The sequence below is a fragment of the Clarias gariepinus genome, chromosome 19 (genome assembly GCF_024256425.1).
Source record: "Clarias gariepinus isolate MV-2021 ecotype Netherlands chromosome 19, CGAR_prim_01v2, whole genome shotgun sequence".
Classification (NCBI taxonomy): Eukaryota; Metazoa; Chordata; class Actinopteri; order Siluriformes; family Clariidae; genus Clarias; species Clarias gariepinus.
This window is the reverse complement of record NC_071118.1, coordinates 13,843,538-13,863,787: the sequence shown is the minus strand read 5'-3', so window position 1 is coordinate 13,863,787 and position 20,250 is coordinate 13,843,538. Positions and strand designations below refer to the sequence as shown.

Below are 20,250 nucleotides of genomic sequence, written 5' to 3'. Positions count from 1 at the left end.
AATAAATATAAATAATATTATAAACCACATGTTATTTTAGTGTCATGTAGGAAGTGGAAAATGTGCAAATATGAAATAACTGCCAAACCCTTCAGATCAAAATGTTCTGAAACAAATGAGTTTACACAGGACTATCACGTTACCATAAGCACACCAAGTTGTAAAGCTACACTTAACTAAAACAATACACTGTAATTGGTTTTTTGGCGCCGAGTAAACTAGAATTCTGTGGTTCATATTTAAGAAACTGATATTTGTTTAAATCAGTTAGCTCATTATAAATCAAACCCATCACAGTTATTATAAAGTAGCGCCACTCACTGCATTGAAATAGTTAAATAATAATTAACCATCATGTGACAGAGTGGAACATACAGTCAATTCAAGCTAAAACAATCTAAATTTGTTCTCAATATTTCTACCATCGGTTCTGTTTAACCAAAACTTTTGCATCAGTTTCAATCGCACATCATAAATTAAAAATTATTCTGAAGCCAAGAACAAACCGGTTGACTGGTTTCCAATTTTCGAAGAACACGCAGATGTAATCATGCGGGACAATGACACACACCGCCTATTCCGGCATAAACTGTAAAGCATCTCTCAACTCTCAACTCTCATTCATCTGTCACCTGTTATAGTCTGTTGCAGCCCTTTTTTTCAGCACAGATCCCTATATGGCCTAATTACCCTCAATAAATAAATAAATAAATAAATAACACAATTAATTAACCCACTATATATATCCCAGATAAATGTGTCTCATCTCTATGGGAGTTACAGTTGATCAATTCTCTCAAGATTCTTGCACAGTGATTATATCGTTAGTATCAATAATAATAGTGAATATTATAAACCGCCTTATCTTCATTAAGTGGCAAATACAGGGCTAATAAATGTATGCCTTCAAATAGCCTATTCACTCATGTTATGACTGGGTAATAAGTGCTTTTCAGACATTCAAGAAGTATTTTCAAAAACGTATATGCAAATAAAACTTTTACCATGTTAACAAATAAATCAAGGTTCATAGTAATAATAATGTTTATTTTTTTATTAAATAAAAGTGCAATATCACACGAATATGCAAAGCGCATTTCCCGCATCCAACACCGTTACAAACGTAAAATTGTATAACTTATGTGTGAAAAAAGGAACATCCTATTATTTTGAGACGAACACTAGGGGTTATTTTACAAATATAGATTCATTGTTAATGTTTGTTGATTATTTACATTCAAAACTTAATCAAACTTGAACTGCAAAACTGGTCTTTAGGTGTTTTGGCCTGTAGTGGTTTTAAATTGAAAAGCTATTTGAAAAGAAAGAATGAAAAAGAAGAAAACAGGTGTTAAAATAAAAATGTGATGCGCTTATTCCGGTGTGGGGATGCAAACAAAACATAATCAAGAACAGAAAAAGAGCCTATGTTTACTATACAAAAACATACTTTACACATAAATATTCACAGTAATATAATTTCTATTCAATACAACTCACGCTGTTGTTTTACATAAAGGTCCACTTGAAATGAGTGATGCGTTCAGTTCCTCCGGCAGTGCATGATTTTGCATCCTTTTTCCTCGCGAAAACACACACACATTTCACAACTAAGTGAAAACACGCAGTTATTTTGTGATTCTGCACTGGAGAGTCAACAAGGCTCCTCTGCGGGCTTATTTACGAGCTGTCGGTGTCCCCTCCGTGCATTATTAGCCCGGGGTTCGGTTTGTGTTTCTTTAGGAGTTGTGTGATTTTCTCGTCGTCCGAGTTTGGATCTAAAGGCTTGTTGTAATCGTCGTCGTCATCTTCGTTTTCCGACGCGCCTTTCAGTCGCTCTGTCTCCGAGTCTTGTTTCTTCTTGGCCGAGGCCATCTCAGCCGCGTGCCGCTTCCGCCACTTCGTTCTCCGGTTTTGAAACCACACCTTAAATAAATAGTATAAATAATAATGTTTAGAAACTAGCAAACCAAATTCGTCTTCATTGATGCTGTATAACAGATTAAACAAAAATAAATAATTAATACGTTTACTATTTATCTTAATATTGTTTATTGTTTAATATTAATATCGTTGATATTAGATGCGATATAACACTATTGTTGTTAAGTACTATTGTGCAAGTATCAAATTACTTGCTTTCCTTTAAAATATGTAATGTGCATATGAGGCTTATTTATTTCAACTTAAAAAATTATATGTATGCAACTTCTGCCTGCTAAATTAACCTAAGTAGCCTTAATTGCCTGTATCTTAAAAAAAAAATCAAATGTATCTTTATTTGAAAAACATTTTACTGTAGTATTCATATTAAACGAAAAATGAGCAAAGATAAAGTATTTGTTCCACAAAGACATTAGTATTTATATAATAATAATAATAATAATAATAATAATAATAATAATAATAGAACTACATTGGATATTGAAGTATGCCGATAGGCAGAATCCCAAGTGTTGATTTACCACTTACATCCTTCATATAAAAATAATTGATTCTAATGCGTTAATTTAACACTAATGGTCTTACTGTAAATATTAACCAAAATACCATTTTCAACCCACTGTACAAAATATATAGTTGATACTTATACTTTCTTTCTAGTGATTTAAACAGTGTGTGATTAATTTTAAACACTATAGCTGTGTAGTATGCATTACCTTCACTTGGCTCTCTGTCATTCCCAGAGAGTAGGCCAGACGCGCTCTCTCCGGTCCTGCTAAATACTTGGTCTGTTCAAAAGTCTTTTCCAGCGCGAAAATTTGCTGACCGGAAAACGTGGGTCTTGTGTGTTTCCTCTTTCCATCCTTATCCAGCAGCACTGAGTTCTGATCTAGTAAGAACAAATGTAACTGCATTTTAATGACGATCCTGTTTTCCCTCCGTAAATTAATATTCATATTAGCCTATTAACTCAAGTAAAATCTAGACTTATATAGATTATAGACATGTTCAGAATTGCCAGTTCAATACTACTGCGTACAGTATTTTTTTTAAAATCAACATAATACAAATAAAATGTAGGAGTGCGTTCAAGACAAAATGTCTTGATGTGAATTTATTAACTCTTTGTTTCTTAGCATTAAATAACACGTGCATACTGTATTTAAACCCGACAAGATGCCATCAAAAATTATCACACACCAACTAAATCAACTCTGGGCTCAGTGGTGTCTAGGCTCAGAGAAATGTGAGACAAACTGAACATGCATACACACTGCAAATCTCCAGTGTCGATTTAAACAGTGTTCACTTTTTTGTGTGTTGACACAAAAATTTGATTTGCATGCAAACATTTGCAGTGTTTCGATTATATGCATTAATGTGTATTAAAGTATAAATTTTAAGAACAACGGAAGAAAAAAAATGTACTTACGAGGCGTACAAGCAAATCTGGCATCTCTCCAGTGCGGGCTTTGCACCACTCCTGGCCAGAATATAGGGGTTCTGCCGGGCAGCTCGGCAAGAGGTTTGGGGTAGCGGGCTACGGCCACGGCAGCTGCGCTTGGGCTGAAGTAAAGCCCTGGAGGTGGAGGTGGACTTAGGCTGCTAAAGCGGGGCAGACCAGACAGCAGACCAGCTGGGGAGGTTGCTGCCCCACAAGCGACCACCGACGGCCGACTGAGGATGTCGTTTATCCCATGTGGAGTGGCCGAGGCCCCGCACTGCTGGGATCCGAGAACCGAGAGTCCAGCCGTTGATGTTTTGATACCCGGGGAAGACACCGGGACCCCGCCCGGGTTGGGTGAGGTCGAGGTAGGGGAGGTAGACGACGCCGGGCCGGTAGACGGTAATGGGTAAGCGGGGTACAAGGGCGTCTTCATTTCGGTCATGCTGTGCAGAGCGGATAAAGGCGAGGTGTTAAGAAGGAAGGCGCCCTGACGAGGTCCGTCCATTTGCCCCACAGCTAACATAACCGAGAAACTACAGCTCAAAACGTCTCAAAATGTGCAATTACGCAGAGATTTTAGATTTTCTTTTTCAAAAATAAAAAAGAAAAATATTGAGGTTATTTATTGTGCATAAAAGCGCACACAGGAAACAAATAGCCGGATATTCTGCAGCAAAGTGCACGAAATTGCAAATTCGCACTTAAAAAGCATTGCATTAACAAACATATGCGTAGTGCTGGATCTTTGTTCTGTTTTAAAATTCCGAATTAATCAGACTGCAGTGTTGTAGCCATCTCCTCCCGGGCGAAATCCAGTCGCAGAGTTAAAAACATTGCAAATGTTCAAGCTTTGGCATTCTCAAGACAAAAAGAGAGGGAGAGAGGGGGAGCGAGTTCGCCTCGACAGGCTGCTATTCAATGCTCTTTTTAAATCTTCTATAAATAAAATGGCAGTCTTTCTTCGTAGTTCACATATGAAGACCTGGAAGATAATAAAACATTTTCATCGACCTGCTGTCCTTTTGCTGAAAAAGTCCAAACTTTGAGCGTGTCAATTGGAAAGTAGAAGAGCTCGTTCCCTGCTGTGATTGGCTAAACCCGAAAATGACGTAATGACTGTCACAGGCGGAAAAAAAGTGCCGGACTGAATTTAGGAGTCTGTTTCATTGGCGCTCTCTGTCACCGCTTTAAATTTGCAAATTAAAAGAACTGCCCCCAATGCTATTAAATACGTAAACTTTTTTTTAATGAACAAAATTAACTAAGTTAATTTAGGAACTATTTTCTAAAAAATATGCCATCGGATTGATTATATACATGTAGAATAAACTACAGCTTCGAGGTTTTATTTCGCTTAAGCTTATTCAGAAATTAATTTGCATTTTGCGATTTATTTGTATTTTGCGATCGACACAAGGATAATCGACACTAATTATTTAGTAATTGTTTTTGTAACAACACACGAATGTTAGGCGCAAAACCGATCGATCTTTTTACGTACAAAATCGATGGTCAAGAAATACCAAATGTTTCCGATAGATAAAATAGTAAAATTAATGTTTTAGCATTAACAGTTACAAATCCCGAAAAAAGTCCATTCGTTTAAGACATTTTATTCATATTTCATGTTAAAATTCTCCAAATATTTTAATTCTTTAACCCCGATTTGTAGTGATGGATATAGAAATGTGCTCAGAAAAATTTATTTTGAAAGGATAGGAGCTTCCATATGTCATCTCCTTCTAGAAGGCCATGGGTATATATTTTTTAAAAATGTGAAAGATACAAGAGACGTGAGGAAAGACAGGGAAGCACTAGTTATCCTCTGGGGTGGGGGAAATAAATTACATAAATGTAATAATTATTATTTAAAAAATGCATTTTGTTTGTACGAATATAAAAACTACAGTCTCCATATTGATATGTCAAGTTTATATTAGATCTATTAACAATAGTTAAGGAGCTGGTTTGACTGTATCTCAGGGGGGAAATCGAAATTATGTATTTTATTTGTAATAGTTGGTAGCTCGGTCAAATATTTAGCCTAACAGCACCATAATAATAAAAGTCCACAGGCAGGCTGCCTGTCCAAACGACAATTAATCAACAGCACCATGAAAATAATTACGAAAGGGACAGGTATTTCATACAGGCTTCAAATTACCTAACCCAACTTTATTTCTCATGAAAATATAAAGCATATTTAGCGTCTTAGTGTTACTTTGTATAGGTATATATATATATATACCAAATGTTTCCGATAGATAAGAACCTCATAATTACATGCTGTCACTTCATACCAAGGTCTACACAAATTAAGCCATCAGCTGCCATTATTAGACATCCATTGTCCCACATATGAAGCTATACATGTAAGGCCATGTAGTGCTTTAATGTGTGGAACAGGGAACTATTTGCAAGTCAGACCGGTTTAACTCGTAAACCGTTAACGACACCTAGTGGTGAACAGCTTCCTTAACCTCGCCAGAAGAGTGTCATTGTAAACCATTGAACGCAGTTCATTGCGTGTTAAACATTTGCGCTACAATATTCATACGTATGAAGCAAGTTCCATAATATAAGCATCAATACCGCTGAGATACAGCATATGTAGAAAACTCTTAGCTAACAATTAAAATATACATCACATTACCTAAACAGTATACAGTCGTGGCCAAAGGTTTTGAGAATTACACAAATATCAGTTTTCACAAAGTTTGCTGCTAAACTGCTTTTACATCTTTGTTTCAGTTGTTTCTGTGATGTACTGAAATATAATTACAAGCACTTCATACGTTTCAAAGGCTTTTATCGACAGTTACATGACATTTATGCAAAGAGTCAGTATTTGTAGTGTTGGCCCTTCTTTTTCAAGACCTCTGCAATTCAACTGGGCATGCTCTCAATCAACTTCTGGGCCGAATCCTGACTGATAGCAACCCATTCTTTCATAATCACTTCTTGGAGTTTGTCAGAATTAGTGGGTTTTTGTTTGTCCACCCGCCTCTTGAGGATTGACCACAAGTTCTCAATGGGATTAAGATCTGGGGAGTTTCCAGGCCATGGACCCAAAATGTCAACGTTTTGGTCCCCGAGCCACTTAGTTATCACTTTTACATTTAGGCATTTGGCAGATGCTTTTATCCATAGCGACTTACAAAAAGTGCTTTAATGTTTACATCATTAGATACATACTTACACTGTGTTAACTAGGTTAATAACTAAGTGCCATTAGTCCAAGTCCATTAGGTTTTTTGTTGTTGTTTTTTGCCTTATGGCACAGTGCTCCATCATGCTGGAAAATGCATTGTTCTTCACCAAACTGTTGTTGTACTGTTGGAAGAAGTTGCTGGTGGAGGGTGTTTTGGTACCATTCTTTATTCATGGCTGTGTTTTTGGGCAAAATTGTGAGTGAGCCCACTCCCTTGGATGAGAAGCAACCCCACGCATGAATGGTCTCAGGATGCTTTACTGTTGGCATGACACAGGACTGATGGTAGCGCTCACCTTTTCTTCTCCGGACAAGACTTTTTCCAGATGCCCCAAACAATCTGAAAGAGGATTCATCTGAGAATATGACTTTGCCCCAGTCCTCAGCAGTCCATTCACCATACTTTCTGCAGATCTGTCCCTAATGTTTTTTTTTTTTTGGGGAGAGAAGTGGCTTCTTTGCTGCCCCTCTTGACACCAGGACATCTTCCAAAAGTCTTCACCTCACTGGACGTGCAGATGTGCTCACACCTACCTGCTGCCATTCCTGAGCAAGCTCTGCACTGAATCCTCTTTAGGAGACGATCCTGGCGCTTGCTGGACTTTCTTGGACGCCCTAAAGCCTTCTTAACAAGAATTGAACCTCTTTCCTTGAAGTTCTTGATGATCCTATAAATTGTTGATTTAAGTGCAATCTTAGTAGAAACAATATCCTTGCCTGTGAAGCCATTTTTATGCAACGCAATTACTGCACGCGTTTCTTTGCAGGTCACCATGGTTAACCATGGAAGAACAATGATTTCAAGCATCACCCTCCTTTTAACATGTCAAGTCTGCCATTCCAGTCCAGTCAGCCTGACATCATGATCTCCAGCCTTGTGCTCGTCAACATTCTCACCTGAGTCAACAAGACAATAGGTGCGTTCGAGCTCAGGCTGCGCTGTGCAGTTCGATCGGCGAGATTAGCCGGAAGCAGTCGGGGAGGAGCTGAAAACGGAGCCGTCAAGTCGGACACGTTGGGGATCTCGTTGCCTCCTCAAACATGGCAGATCACGTGGCGTTTGACTACTTCATTGCAGATGAACTGGAAGCTATAGAAATACCTTTTTTTGTTGGAAGAAATGCAGCAGGATGAACAACGACGGTAAGTTTATAAACAATATATGTGCATGTGTAAATCATTTCATTTTAAAGTTACTGAACAAATACTGTTTTACAAATCAAGCTCATATATAATCAAATTATGTTTTGTTTAGTGGTGTTATGTTAGGTCTTATGTTGCAGTACCAACATGCAATCATTTCAGTGAAAGTTAAAAATTGTAGACAGTTAATATAATTTAGTCTGTAAGACTTACTAGGAAAATTGTATGAAACTGCAACAAATGCAAGGCAAGAGCTCTGAAGTGTCACCTCAAAGTGCATTTTGAAATTGTAACTGAAAATAAGAGGCAATTTATAACATTGGAAAGATGACAATAAAAGTACATAGACATTTGCTTGAAACAGAATAAGCTTTATTTGCCATGTTTTCAAGAAGGTTTTAGTAACTATATAATTTGCTCTTGTTGTCTTCCAATTTTCCTTAGCTCCTCCACAACAGTTCCCAAACTGGTCAACATCTTTTTTTTCAAAAGATCGTCTGCGCCTCTCTTTTAGTTGACGCCATCTCTTCAGGTCCAGCCTTACAAGAGACTCAAGCACAGCTGTTCTTCGTTCTGCATGCGCTTCATATGCCTCAAAAAATTGTGAGGATCTCTGCCTCCTGGCCATGCTTGTACTGGCAGAGGTCCCCGGCTGCTCGTCTACAGAAGCACCTGCTGCCTGAGCTTGAGGAAGAGAGATTGATGGAGGCCTGTTTTGAGAAGGTAACACATAGAGGAGTAGAGCAGATAGTTCCAGGTGGTGCAGTTCCTATTCCAGGGGACCCAAATAGCTCATCCATTTGCTGCAGAAAAAGCACAATGTGATACGAAAGTGACTTTGTAATAAGATGCAAAATGATCTTATACAGTGCAGTCTTAGACTTACTGTGTAGTACTCCCAGGTTTGCTTTCCCTCCCCAGTTGCACGGCGGCGATCCTTAACTCTTTTGTAAGTAGTTAACATGTTGGTTAACTTTTTTTCTAATTTTTTCACTTGACAAGGTGTATCCTTTTTGTGAAAAAGTAGTTTGTAGCTTTTTATAAAAAGCAGTTTTGTTGCGGAAGTAGAGTTGCTGATAAGTTTTTGTAAGGTCCAAAAGTAGCAACGTCATTTTGTGTGTGATTTCTGAAAAAAAGTTTTTTACCACTGCAAACACATGCATCTTTTTTCCAGTCTTAGTGTGATTTTTTCCAGTCTTAGTGTGATTCAGGGCGGTCTATCTGGACGGAGGATGGGTTTCTGGCTCCTGAAGGATTACCACCCACTGCATCGGTTTTTAGGGTGGTAGTCGGTAGGTCCTGGCTAATAGGTGTCTGTTGCACAGGGCACTGGCTGGTTGGTGGTTTCACAAAACTGAGATTTAGGGGTACAGGTGACTCAGTGGAGGTAGAGGGACATAGAGAAGGAGGTGGGGGAACACTGCAGCACAAGCTAGATCGCTGATACTGTAGGAGCTATTTAGAGGGAAAGCTGAAAATTTAGTTGTCACTTATGTGTCCAGTATGTGTTTGTTCATCACAAGTGTTTACCTTGTTTTGTGTCAACGGCTGTAACTTTTGCCATGACATCAGAGAGGAACATCTGGGGAAATGCTCAAAACTATCACACAGTCCTCTCTCTGGAACTTTCTTGAAGGTCTCCATTGACTATGCCTTTCTAAACTTGTTTTGTGATTTGTTTTTATTTTTGTCTTTGCATTTAAGAATTTATAGCCATTAGAATGTTGCCTGTTGTTAAGATACCTGTACCACTGCTGTTGTTTTGTTGAAAAATTTAATAAAAATCACACAAATCATTGTTAACTTGTATTTATTCCAGTTCTTCCATTTACTTACCAGTTTTCATTCTTTCTGCAATTTCCTTGGAAACCTTAAGCGTAAAGGTTCTTCCTTTGCTGTCTTTCACATTCATTGTTATATTATTCATTTTGTTTTTTCTCGCACTTGGTAATGCATGGTCTTTATATATGCGAAATGAGAGACCATGGGACTATACTCAAGGTGTGTGAAGCTACCGAGAAAAATCATAGATGCACAAGCACAATGTATTTGGCAAACTGACCATTTTGATTCATACAAATTCACATTTCATACAAACTTAAATAATTCTTTTGACTATGTAAAGCTGCTTTGCGGCAATGAAAATTGCTAAAAGCGCTATACAAATAAAATTGAATTGAATTGAATATTTGTCTTTATTATAATTTATACCAGTGTATAAAAGTGATCTAAATGTATTTTTCACTGGACAATGCACACTAGCACAATGCAACACATGCAAGTGAAACAGCAACTACAGATTTCAGCATCATTCAATGTTGACCACATTACATTAAAATCTCTGTGACATTTTAGTTATTCCATTAAAAATATTACTTAAATATGCAGCTGAATACTATAAGTGGTCTGTATGAAAAAAGTACAATAAACTTATGCACAAATCCAACATAAAGAATTTAAAGGAAAAAATTCACGAAATGGCATGCAAATTGATTTATTATGCAATTATATGGATTAAGGCACGAAAGACTCGTGATCATCGTCATGTGGTGAATGTGGCCAATCATGAGAAGCTGTGACGTCATCACAGCCTGGCGCAGTCGCTCCTGAAATGCTGCGCTGGCTGAGCAAGCCGGCTGTACTCGAAACGCTCTCGCGTTACTTTGATGCCACACGTGAACGTCACGTGGCGTCGGCGCCGGTTCAAGTCGGACAAAATTTCTAACCGGCATGCACTACTTCAAGTCAGCCGGCGATCGGTCTGTGCAGCGCCGCATGAAGTCGAACGCACCTAATTACTGAAATGATCAGCAGGTCCTTTGATGACAGCAATGAAATGCAGTGGAAAGGTTTTTTGGGGGGATTAAGTTTATTTTCATGGCAAAGAAAGACTATGCAATTCATATGATCATTTATAACATTCTGGAGTATATGCAAATTGCTATTTTAAAACTTGAGCAGCAACTTTTCCAATTTCCAATATTTATGTAATTCTCAAAACTTTTGGCCACAACTGTGCTACTATTATAGTAGCTAATGTATATAGGGTTATTGTAATATTGTGCCATATTAACTTTTGACTTTAAGTGATAATACATACTTTAACATACAATACGCATGACACATTTCTAATACAATTAAGCCTAATATTCGGCATTACACTGTCCCCTGGTGGTAAGATCAGAAGGCTTAACATACTGCTTGAACCAATGGATTATAAAGTTGACGTCTTAACTTTTTAGGTGTGGGGTTATATTGAAACATACTGCAAGTGCCATCAAAGTGTTTCAACCTAGCTAAAGATGATTTCTCAAAGTAGCAAATAGTTTCCTTTTAGCTCAGTAACTCCGTTTTTATTTATTTCCAAATTAAACACTTTGTACATTTTATCCATGTATAGTTTTAGTCTTGCATTATAGACAAGATTGTGCAGGAAATGCTACTTTTGGTAATTTCTGTTAATACAGCTTTAACAATTGCTCCCTATAACATTTTAAAAAGTTGTACACTTGAAACAAAATGCAGCTCATCAAATTGAGGGGGGAAAAAACATAACCAATCCTGAATTTCTTGCACGGAAAAACTTCAGCTGCAGATGAAACATCATCCAATGCAAAACTATTCAAAAGCTCATTTGCTTACCCATAAGCTTAACCCAAATTACCAGTACGAAATCATTGTGCGGTGTGCTTTTGTCCATGATTATAGATAACTAGGCATACTGTCCATCATCATGTGAATATAAACACATAATGGTAGATCAGCATATACATGGCAATCACATCAAATTATCCATTACACCTAACTACAACTCTTAGTTACACCACATTAGGTGTTCATATACGAGTCTAAAACAATATTATCCACCTTACTTGTGTGGCTTACTTGACATTGACAGGAGCTTTATTTTCATTTAGCCCTTTAGATGATTGTCAAAACCAAATTGTAAAGCATATATAAAATTAAAACTGAGTGAAAAACGTGTCATGTTTAAGGCTTTCAATAAAATAAAACTGTGATAAAAAATTCAGCAATAAGACACTTCACGCCACTGTAGTTCAAATGTTGGAATTTATTTACATTTACTCCCGAGCCATGAGTTTCTGCTTCTTCAGCTTCTTCTGGGAAACCTACAAAAAACATTAAATTCATTATCAAGAGGTGAGCATCAGCAGCCAAGCCTTTATCCTCATTTTATAGCTATGTTAACAACGTAACAAGCAAATTGGTGTAGCAGGCTGCTCAGGAAATGTTGATTCTTTTCATTATTCATCCAAAGGTGTCCTAAGAAGTCATCATTGCAGCCGAACAAAAGAATGGGGAAAGCATCAAAATTACCTTTTTCTTTTGAGCAACCTCCTCCTCCGGTTTGGGGACAATCTGCTCCTTCTCAGTGAGGATCATCTCAATGTGGCAGGGGGAGCTCATGTAGGGGTTGATGCGTCCGTGGGCACGGTAGGTACGCCTGCGCATCTTGGGGGCCTTGTTCACCTGGATATGCTCAATCACCAGAGAGTCCACATCTAAACCCTGGTTGAAGAGAAACGAGACACATTTACGCATTAAGAACCTTATGCATTGCAGACTTTATTTAAACAGAACCCTGGCATTTCAAACTAGAAAAAATTCTCACTCTGCCCAATGATGCTTATGGCAACACATTAACCAGACGTGATTGACTTCTGGTTCAGCCATATACATGCAGGGTGATGGCACACAAACCAAAACAATCCATTTCAATGACTAAAATAAATTTAAATAATGAATGTGTCCTTAGGCACATTCGGGTTCCAGCCATTGGATTTGACCAATCAATGACCTGTACCATTTGTAACAGTGCTACATGTCTATCCCTGGTGTAATTAAAGAATAGCACCAGATGTCTGCTTTTCTCCATTAAGTTCATTTATTCAAATCAATGGCATGACGACATTAAGGACTTCTCGCAGCAAAAGGCTAACATTATTTCAGACATGCGATTTGTATCCCAAAAAAATTAGATAAATGTTTATTTAAAGTATAGTTCAGCATTCTATCTTCTATCTATTCTTTGGGAAGATGACTGATGACATGGGAAACCAGACATCCCAAGTTGGTATTTTGTTAGCAAAATACCATGCAACTATGATTTACAGTTGCAGAGAAGCATATTTATTTTTGCATCCATTGCATGTTCAAGAAAATTTGCCAGTTTCCCACCGTTTACAAGTTTAAATTTTTACAGGTTAAAATTTATAATAAAATCATGTCTCAGTTCCTGTATCAAGCCACCCTACAGGACGTGACTTCAAAGTCAAGGTACATTCTAAACCATGATTCCCTTGTATTGTTGCATCCTTAGTAATCCGTTACCTTCAGTTCAGCGTTGCTCTCTGCGTTCTTAAGCATGTGGAGGAGGAACTCTGCACTTTTCTTAGGCCAGCGTCCCTGAGTCCAGTCATGCTGCTTGGCCTAAGAGGAGGGCAAAAAACAAGGAAAAAATTAAATATTCTGCAAATAGACTTTAAATCATGCATTATAAAACGCTGCAGGTTGCTCAGATAAATAGAGTTGTTTTCATTATGGATTCCAAAGGTGTCCTAAGATGGTCATCATTGCAACCCGACTACACTAGAAAACTGTTTGAGAACAAATGAATAAAGCAATCATCTTTGCCATGGGAATAATTGATGGCGGCTACTCCCCTAGTGACACATGGGGTGTAGCTTGGTTACACTGATTCAAAGTATGCATGGCATTTCAACATTTTGGTACACAAGCTTTAGGATCCAAAAAGCTGCAGTCTGATTCTATAAACTGGTTTATTTATACAGAGGTAATGAAATCAAGTGGCAGTTATTGTGATTAAGCAAATACAGTAGGTACATAGAGAAAATGTTTCTCCAGGACAGACCAGGGTACCACATTATATTGAACACCTAAATTATACTTAATTTAATTCTTAAAACACCAGGGAGAGTAGAGTCGACATTTACAAAAGCATCTTGTATTTGCTGATGAATTAGAGCAGGGGTCTCCAAATCCAGTCCTGGAGGGCCAGTGTCCAACACATTTTGGTGATTCTGCTTATCAAACAGCTGATTTAACTAATCTGTTAATTACTAGGTTCAGTGGATGCATTTAGGTGTTTGCGAATTACAAACTGTGCTGGTCACTGGCCCTCCAGGACTGGATTAGAGAAAAGGAAGTCTTCTCTGGTAGGCAAGTTTCACATATTACATTTTTAGCTGTGTTTGTCAATTGCTTCAAAGTTTTACAAATAAAACATATCCTAAAGCTGTAAAACAACCATTTTAATTCCTACATTTCAAACATTAACACTTTCTGCCATATTGGTTCCTACAAAGGAAACTAAAGCTCCTTGCGCACTTGGCATGAATAGTGTACGCTGGGTACGATTACTCTGCTCTGGTCCCAAGTACACTTGCAAACTCTGATACAGTAGGTGGCATTATACCAGGAAACTAAGGAAAAGTATTTGGAGAAATCAACCCTCAATCTATGCCTAAATTGATTAACAATAAAAACAAAAAAAAAATGACCCTTGTGTGCTTTCCGACTTCAGCTGCTATGGATGCGTAATTCAGAGTATGAGACTAATGCATGCTGAGCACACAGATGACAAGTGATTTCAAGTACTACACAGTGGTCCACTGTGTCCAGGTTTGATTGCCTTTTATATGTCAAACTGTGCCAGAGAACACAGTGCCATACTCAAGACCACCTTTCGAAATCACTGGTAGCATGGTATGCTGATACTTGTCCAGGCAAAATACAGAGTGCTCACATTCAGCAAACTTATCAGGCTCTGAGGTGTGCATTTGAGTCTGTAGTGTAAAAGCAACCCAAGAGAACAATTGTGCATTTCACAACTTAAAATGTAAGTAAATGACACAACTAAATTTTCAGAAAAAGACTATTTGCAGCCCCAATTAATAGTACTGCTAAATGAGTAAATTACTGATGGATTAGCTTTCCCTACAGCACACTTGTTACACAAATAACTTCCTTTATCCTTCAAAACTCTCAACACACCTGCACAGGTGATTATACTGACATCATTGTACACCACAATCATATTCAACAAAAATTTAATACTACAATAGAAAAATTTAATACTATTCCTAGAAATATTCAAAACTACAGACAACAGTTTTACATTTCATTAGTTTATATAGGTTATAGTATTTCTATAGAAGAGAAAAAGCAGGAAATAGTACAGCTTACCTGGGCACAGCGGCCAACACCCCCATTGTAACGACGGAAGGGAACACACTGGTGCTGGACCACGACATCCTTCAGGTACTTGGTGGCTTTGCGAATGTGCATGCCCTTGATGGCCTGAGCTGTCTCACGTGTGTTCTAGGAAAAGAAAAAAGGAAAAACGTCAAACCAAAATGGTAAACCTAACACAAAGTGCATTCTGCAGAGAAACAGCTGCTCAGAGTTTGTTTAATTCTTTTCATCATTAATCCAAAGGTGTCCTAAGAAGTCATCACAGCAGCTGGAAGGACTTGTACACAAAAATAAGAAAATAAAAACTAATTGTGCTAAACCTAGAAATAGGAAAAAAAACACTAGGTACTCTATAAATTTACAATCATATGAATGTATGTAGGGATTCTCAAGCACTTCTTACTCAAGTCTAGCCCCAAAACTGGTCCTCTTTAAAGGAGCCAATTTCTCACACTTGGAGAGCACTGCATTGTTGCATTACATACTGCACTTCATGCAACATTTATTTCATTTGACACTCATTCCACAAAATGTTAATTACTGTAACATTTTGTGAGGAAAAAAAACAAAAAAAACAAACAAACAAAAACCCTGTGGCATAGACTACAGCTTTTACTTTGAATGACCACAGTTCCTAAAATAAAGGACATTCTGATTAACACAATTGCAGTAAAATTTTACCTTAAAGTGGACACGAAGGTTGGAGCCCCGTGCCTTGCATGCTGTCGAGGAGAAAAGATACCAAATTAAATGTAGCAAGACATTAGGCAAAACAATACAAACAACAAAAAACCTAGTAAACTCACACTTAGTCGGGTTCTCGGGGTCAAGCGAGTAGCGGACCATTTCTGCAGGTCTGTGGACAGAACCAAACCTTTTAGTCATTCATTTAATGGATTAGAAATAGATTGATTACACAGGAAAAAGTGCAAAGTTGCTCAGATTGTGGGTTGTTTTCATGTTTAATTCCAAAGGTGTCCTAAGATTGTCATCACTGCAACTTGTAACACTTGTAACACAAAAAATGCTAAAGAGTCACACTTCAGAGAATTTCTTGGAAACAAAAGTTTAAATAAACAAAACGCAAAGGCTATGTTTAATGATCAAGACATCTAGCTCTTAAGTTTAACTGCTCAGTTACATTAAGAGTTTTATCCATGACCACTGACAGCTAAAGCTCGTCTACATCAAGTCATTCTTAAGCATAATAATTAAAAACAAAAACACAAAACTTGTATAAAGTAATAGACATGAGGAGGAAGAGAAAAATATTTAACACGTGTTTTAAAAATACGACACAAAGGAGGTTTTTTTTATTTCATTCTTGTTCACACCCAAGTATATGCAAGTTGATCTTAAGTAGTTCTTGAAAGGTGCTATAAATCATAACGCTAAATTATTTTAAACTTAAAATACACAGTAACCAGCGAATCGGCTTTTTTAAACTATAAAACGTGATCCCAGGCCACAACACCTTCGCTAAATGGCCAATATGGCAGCGTTAAACACCAACGACAATTTCTCAAAAAAATCACTCAACACACACGGTCATAATAACAAATATTATAAAAGACAGACCTAATACACACACATGCGTGAAATTAATTCCGAAAACTTTAGGATGATAAAGATATCGAGCGGATAATTTTGTATTTTGTGATGACAGCCATTTTCAAGGCACTTACGTTCTCGGGCCGCAGAAGGGAAGAGGAAGTACAAAGCATGCTGGGAAATCAAATCAGTTTCGTCTTCTTCGGCGCATGTTACCGCGCACGTGTTTGTGCTTTAAACACCACAGCGACACTTGGCGGAGAAAAAGTGTTATAATTAAAAACCGTTTATTGTTGTTGTTATTTGCAACATATTGTACAATTAGGTTTGGATATTAATTTTTTAAAATATAATTGAATAATTAAATCTGGAAACAATTGTAAGAAAAATTAAAAATCAACAAAATATATTAGAATTTTGAAATATTTAAAGAAAAGAAATTAAATGTTAAATATATAAAATGTTTAATACGTAGGATTAAAGCATGTGTTTTCTCTAAAATAGATCATAAGAGCTAGTACAGTTGTAAAGGTATGTAATCCAGAAAGAAGCACACCAAATTTTAAGAAACTTAAAAAATATATATATTTCAGGGATATATGTCCTAAGTCTCCCTCGACCCTGTATACAGGGTAAAGCGGTCTAGATGATGAGTGAGTAAGTGATCTAACATTAAGACATTAGTTAAGACATTAAACCACATAAACTTACTGTTGCCTATATATTAAGATGTTAACAATCTCCTTGAAAATGGAGGGGTACACACTCAGTTGTAGCAGTTTGCTGTGAAGATGTTCTGGCAGAGCTGTATTAAAGACGGGGCTAAAGTCCACAAACATGACTCTGAATCCTCTGAGTGATTTGCTCTAAACAGGTTTAATAGGGTGAAGAAAGGGTCCTTTGACAGAATAGTAGATAGTTAAGTTTTTTTTTTTTTTTTTTTTAGATCTTCAAAAATGAGATGCATGCTGTGGAATTTTAATTAGAGTACAGTGAGGCCAGGTTCCACCAGATCACTGTAGAGCAGTGCATGGCATGATCAGTTGTCTAATGCAGTCTCACAACAGATGACAATAGTAGTACTGTAATACATTCTAAATATCTTGCTGTATCTGGGGCATCAAAATCAGGACTACTCCTGTCTTTACTCCGTGCACCTGTGTCAGGCCTTTCCATTTTCATTTAAACAAGCGAGTGGCTAGTCTGCCAAATGCCAAAATGTAAATGTAAATTTAAACAAGCGAGTGGATAAAAACTGTATGTGCATGTTTAATGCACTTTTTTTATAATAAGCTGTGGGGGGTAATCAGGGCGGTAACATGCCGATTGTAGCCAGTAATATGTGACACTAATCGATTGTGGCGCTAATCGATTTGCCATCATTCAAGACATGGCATCTTTTTAACCAACAGCTGGCTGTTATGTTAGCCACCACTAGCAGGGTAACAAATGAAGTGGACAATGTTTTAAAAGTTAGATTTAGCACCTTACCATTAAAGCAAAAATTTGAGATTAAACATTTAAGATCAGACGACAAAGGATTTTAACATCACTGAGCCAGGAAAAGACAAAAACAGCTGCTTCAATTCAGCCTGGCTCAAAAGATGAAGAAACATGCCTACCTCCAAGTGTTCCCCAAAAAGGTACCCTTCTTTTTCTTTCCTTGTCATCTCTTTGGAGGGCACACCACTTGGACCACCACAGGATTCAAGGATCTGAAGGATCTTTTGGAATGACTAGCCAAACATGACAGCATTAGATTGTATGAGGAAAATGGTATTGGATTAGGCTTGTTTGGAAGGGCTAAAATAGCAGCTCTGATTGATGCCACTCACTAACGTGCTACTGACCTTCACAATCAGTAGACAGAAGAGCGCAGGTAGAATGATAGCATACACAAAACTTTGTAAAACTAAGTTGTTTCACAACAGTTTGAAATAACTCTGCAGGGCCCTGATGAATCGTCAGTTTCACAAAACACAGACAGTTTTAAAAGCTTTTTTTGAAAAGATGTGTGAGAGTAATTCCAGGCTCAGGCACCCTTAAGATTCACAGCCCTATACCAAAGGCACCTCAGCCACAATAGAAAATGAACTTTTGGAATGTGTGTTTTGTGTATACCAGTAGGAGGTTAGCAAGTAGGTGTCAGATGCCCTTTTTGATGCTCTTCAGACAGCCGTTAATGAATGTGTCCTGTAAATCAGAGATGGTAACTGTTGAATGTCAGTTAAAGGGAGGTTTGGAGATGCAGTGAGGTTAGGGTCAAAACAACCTCTGGACCATAACCGTTCCGTGGGTTCAGATTCTGATGATTTGCAATTTTTTTTATTGCTATGCATAGCAGCTAAACATGCTGCAGAAGGTGTTACTGATCTCTGTTACTTTATATCTTACTTGAAACTGTTTTTTGCAGATTTATCAGCTTTCACAACTTTTTTCTCAACTCCTCTCTGCACTAACCTTAAGATTCAGCTCAGCGCATACCCAGATACTTGACGACAGTTGAAAAGCAGAGTAGTGAATGATGTTTGGGAGAGCCTGGTGGATTTTAAAGATTGTCTGGTGTCTGGATGAGATAGTGTTACCATACAGTACATGAAGCCTACAGCCTCACCATGCATTTGGAGGCTGATACGCTTCTACAGTATTTCTTCTACAGCTACATTTTTGTGCAAATGCCTGAGGCCAAAATTCTGCAAAAACAAATTAGAGATGATGCAGCCACAATTATCCATGCAATGGACAGCTATAAAAGCAGTGTGAGTTGACTGAGAGAAAGTGTAAAAGCTCAAGAGGGGGAGAAAAACAGGACTTATTTGAGACAGAAACAATACTGCTGCTGTAATGAACACAACATATGACACTGTGGTTGCACCTGTACAAGAGATATTTTGCAAATGGGATCACCTAATCATAGCATAACTTGTGGACTGTAAATTCTTCAGCAACATTTCCCAGTGCCAGAGTGGAATGTGGAATTAAATATTGGCCAAATGAAAATACATTTAAGATAGAAACTGAAGTCCCTGTACATGTATGTGGTAAATACACATTCTCTACTTAAGTTAATTCATGAGAAAAACCCTGAGGACGCCTTATTTGAAACTGTGACATAGCCACTGCCATAGTAGTCATGACCACTACTGACAGAAAGTTTTCAACACGGAAAATGATTAAAATATTCAGAAGCGACACCATGGTACAGCAGAGGTTAAATGCACATGCCATGCCATCATTGTAAATGAATTCATTCATGGATTGTGGACAGAAAAGTGATTGACAGGTTTTCCCAGTTGAAAGATCACTATGCAACTTTTCTTTTCATGCAGTGAACATAACTGGTGAGACTATTTTGCATTATATTTGCAAAATGTAAGTAATTTAAGGACAATTAAGCAATTGGTTTCCCTGCTCTAAAATGTTGTCTTTTAAGAGTGATCATTTACTGTTCATTAAGTAAGGATTCGTAATTTGATGCTGTATAATAAAATAACATCCCAGTTTTGTGAGCTCAAATGGTGTTATTGATAATGCCACATCTATCTCTATCTCCACATCCTCTTTGCATAAAAAACGATAAAAACTTTGCATGTTAGTCCCTCCAGGCATTCAGTATGTCATGTTTTGCATACCTCAAATTTTTCTTCAAAACACAGACAAAACTCCTGGTATATTCTGAGTTTAAAATATTTCCTTTTTACTATCCAAAAATACTAAT

At 37.5% G+C, this 20,250-nt stretch overlaps 2 protein-coding genes and 4 non-coding genes across 6 annotated transcripts; all 6 read right to left on the bottom strand.

Annotated features, from left to right (window-relative positions):
• Positions 1–1,085: 1,085 nt before the first annotated feature.
• On the bottom strand, positions 1,086–4,342 carry nkx6.1 (NK6 homeobox 1). Its single transcript, XM_053478951.1, has 3 exons — positions 3,377–4,342; positions 2,661–2,833; positions 1,086–1,926 (listed from the first exon to the last, which is right to left on the bottom strand). Exons 1-3 carry the CDS (start codon positions 3,912–3,914, stop codon positions 1,681–1,683), a joined length of 957 nt encoding a protein of 318 aa, XP_053334926.1. The 5' UTR covers positions 3,915–4,342; the 3' UTR covers positions 1,086–1,680.
• A 7,455-nt stretch (positions 4,343–11,797) lies between these two features.
• rpl17 (ribosomal protein L17) lies at positions 11,798–16,743 on the bottom strand. The gene is made up of 7 exons (XM_053478937.1): positions 16,667–16,743; positions 15,788–15,837; positions 15,663–15,703; positions 14,973–15,107; positions 13,098–13,196; positions 12,084–12,275; positions 11,798–11,875 (listed from the first exon to the last, which is right to left on the bottom strand). The coding sequence occupies exons 2-7, from the start codon at positions 15,825–15,827 to the stop codon at positions 11,828–11,830; spliced, it is 555 nt and encodes a 184-aa protein (XP_053334912.1). The 5' UTR covers positions 15,828–15,837; positions 16,667–16,743; the 3' UTR covers positions 11,798–11,827.
• LOC128508112 (small nucleolar RNA SNORD58) lies at positions 11,983–12,049 on the bottom strand. Its single transcript, XR_008355871.1, has one exon. It is a non-coding gene; the product is annotated as a small nucleolar RNA SNORD58 (small nucleolar RNA).
• LOC128508113 (small nucleolar RNA SNORD58) lies at positions 13,277–13,345 on the bottom strand. The gene has a single exon (XR_008355872.1). It is a non-coding gene; the product is annotated as a small nucleolar RNA SNORD58 (small nucleolar RNA).
• LOC128508111 (small nucleolar RNA SNORD58) lies at positions 15,182–15,249 on the bottom strand. Its single transcript, XR_008355870.1, has one exon. It is a non-coding gene; the product is annotated as a small nucleolar RNA SNORD58 (small nucleolar RNA).
• Positions 15,915–15,981, bottom strand: LOC128508110 (small nucleolar RNA SNORD58). Its single transcript, XR_008355869.1, has one exon. It is a non-coding gene; the product is annotated as a small nucleolar RNA SNORD58 (small nucleolar RNA).
• Positions 16,744–20,250: the final 3,507 nt, after the last annotated feature.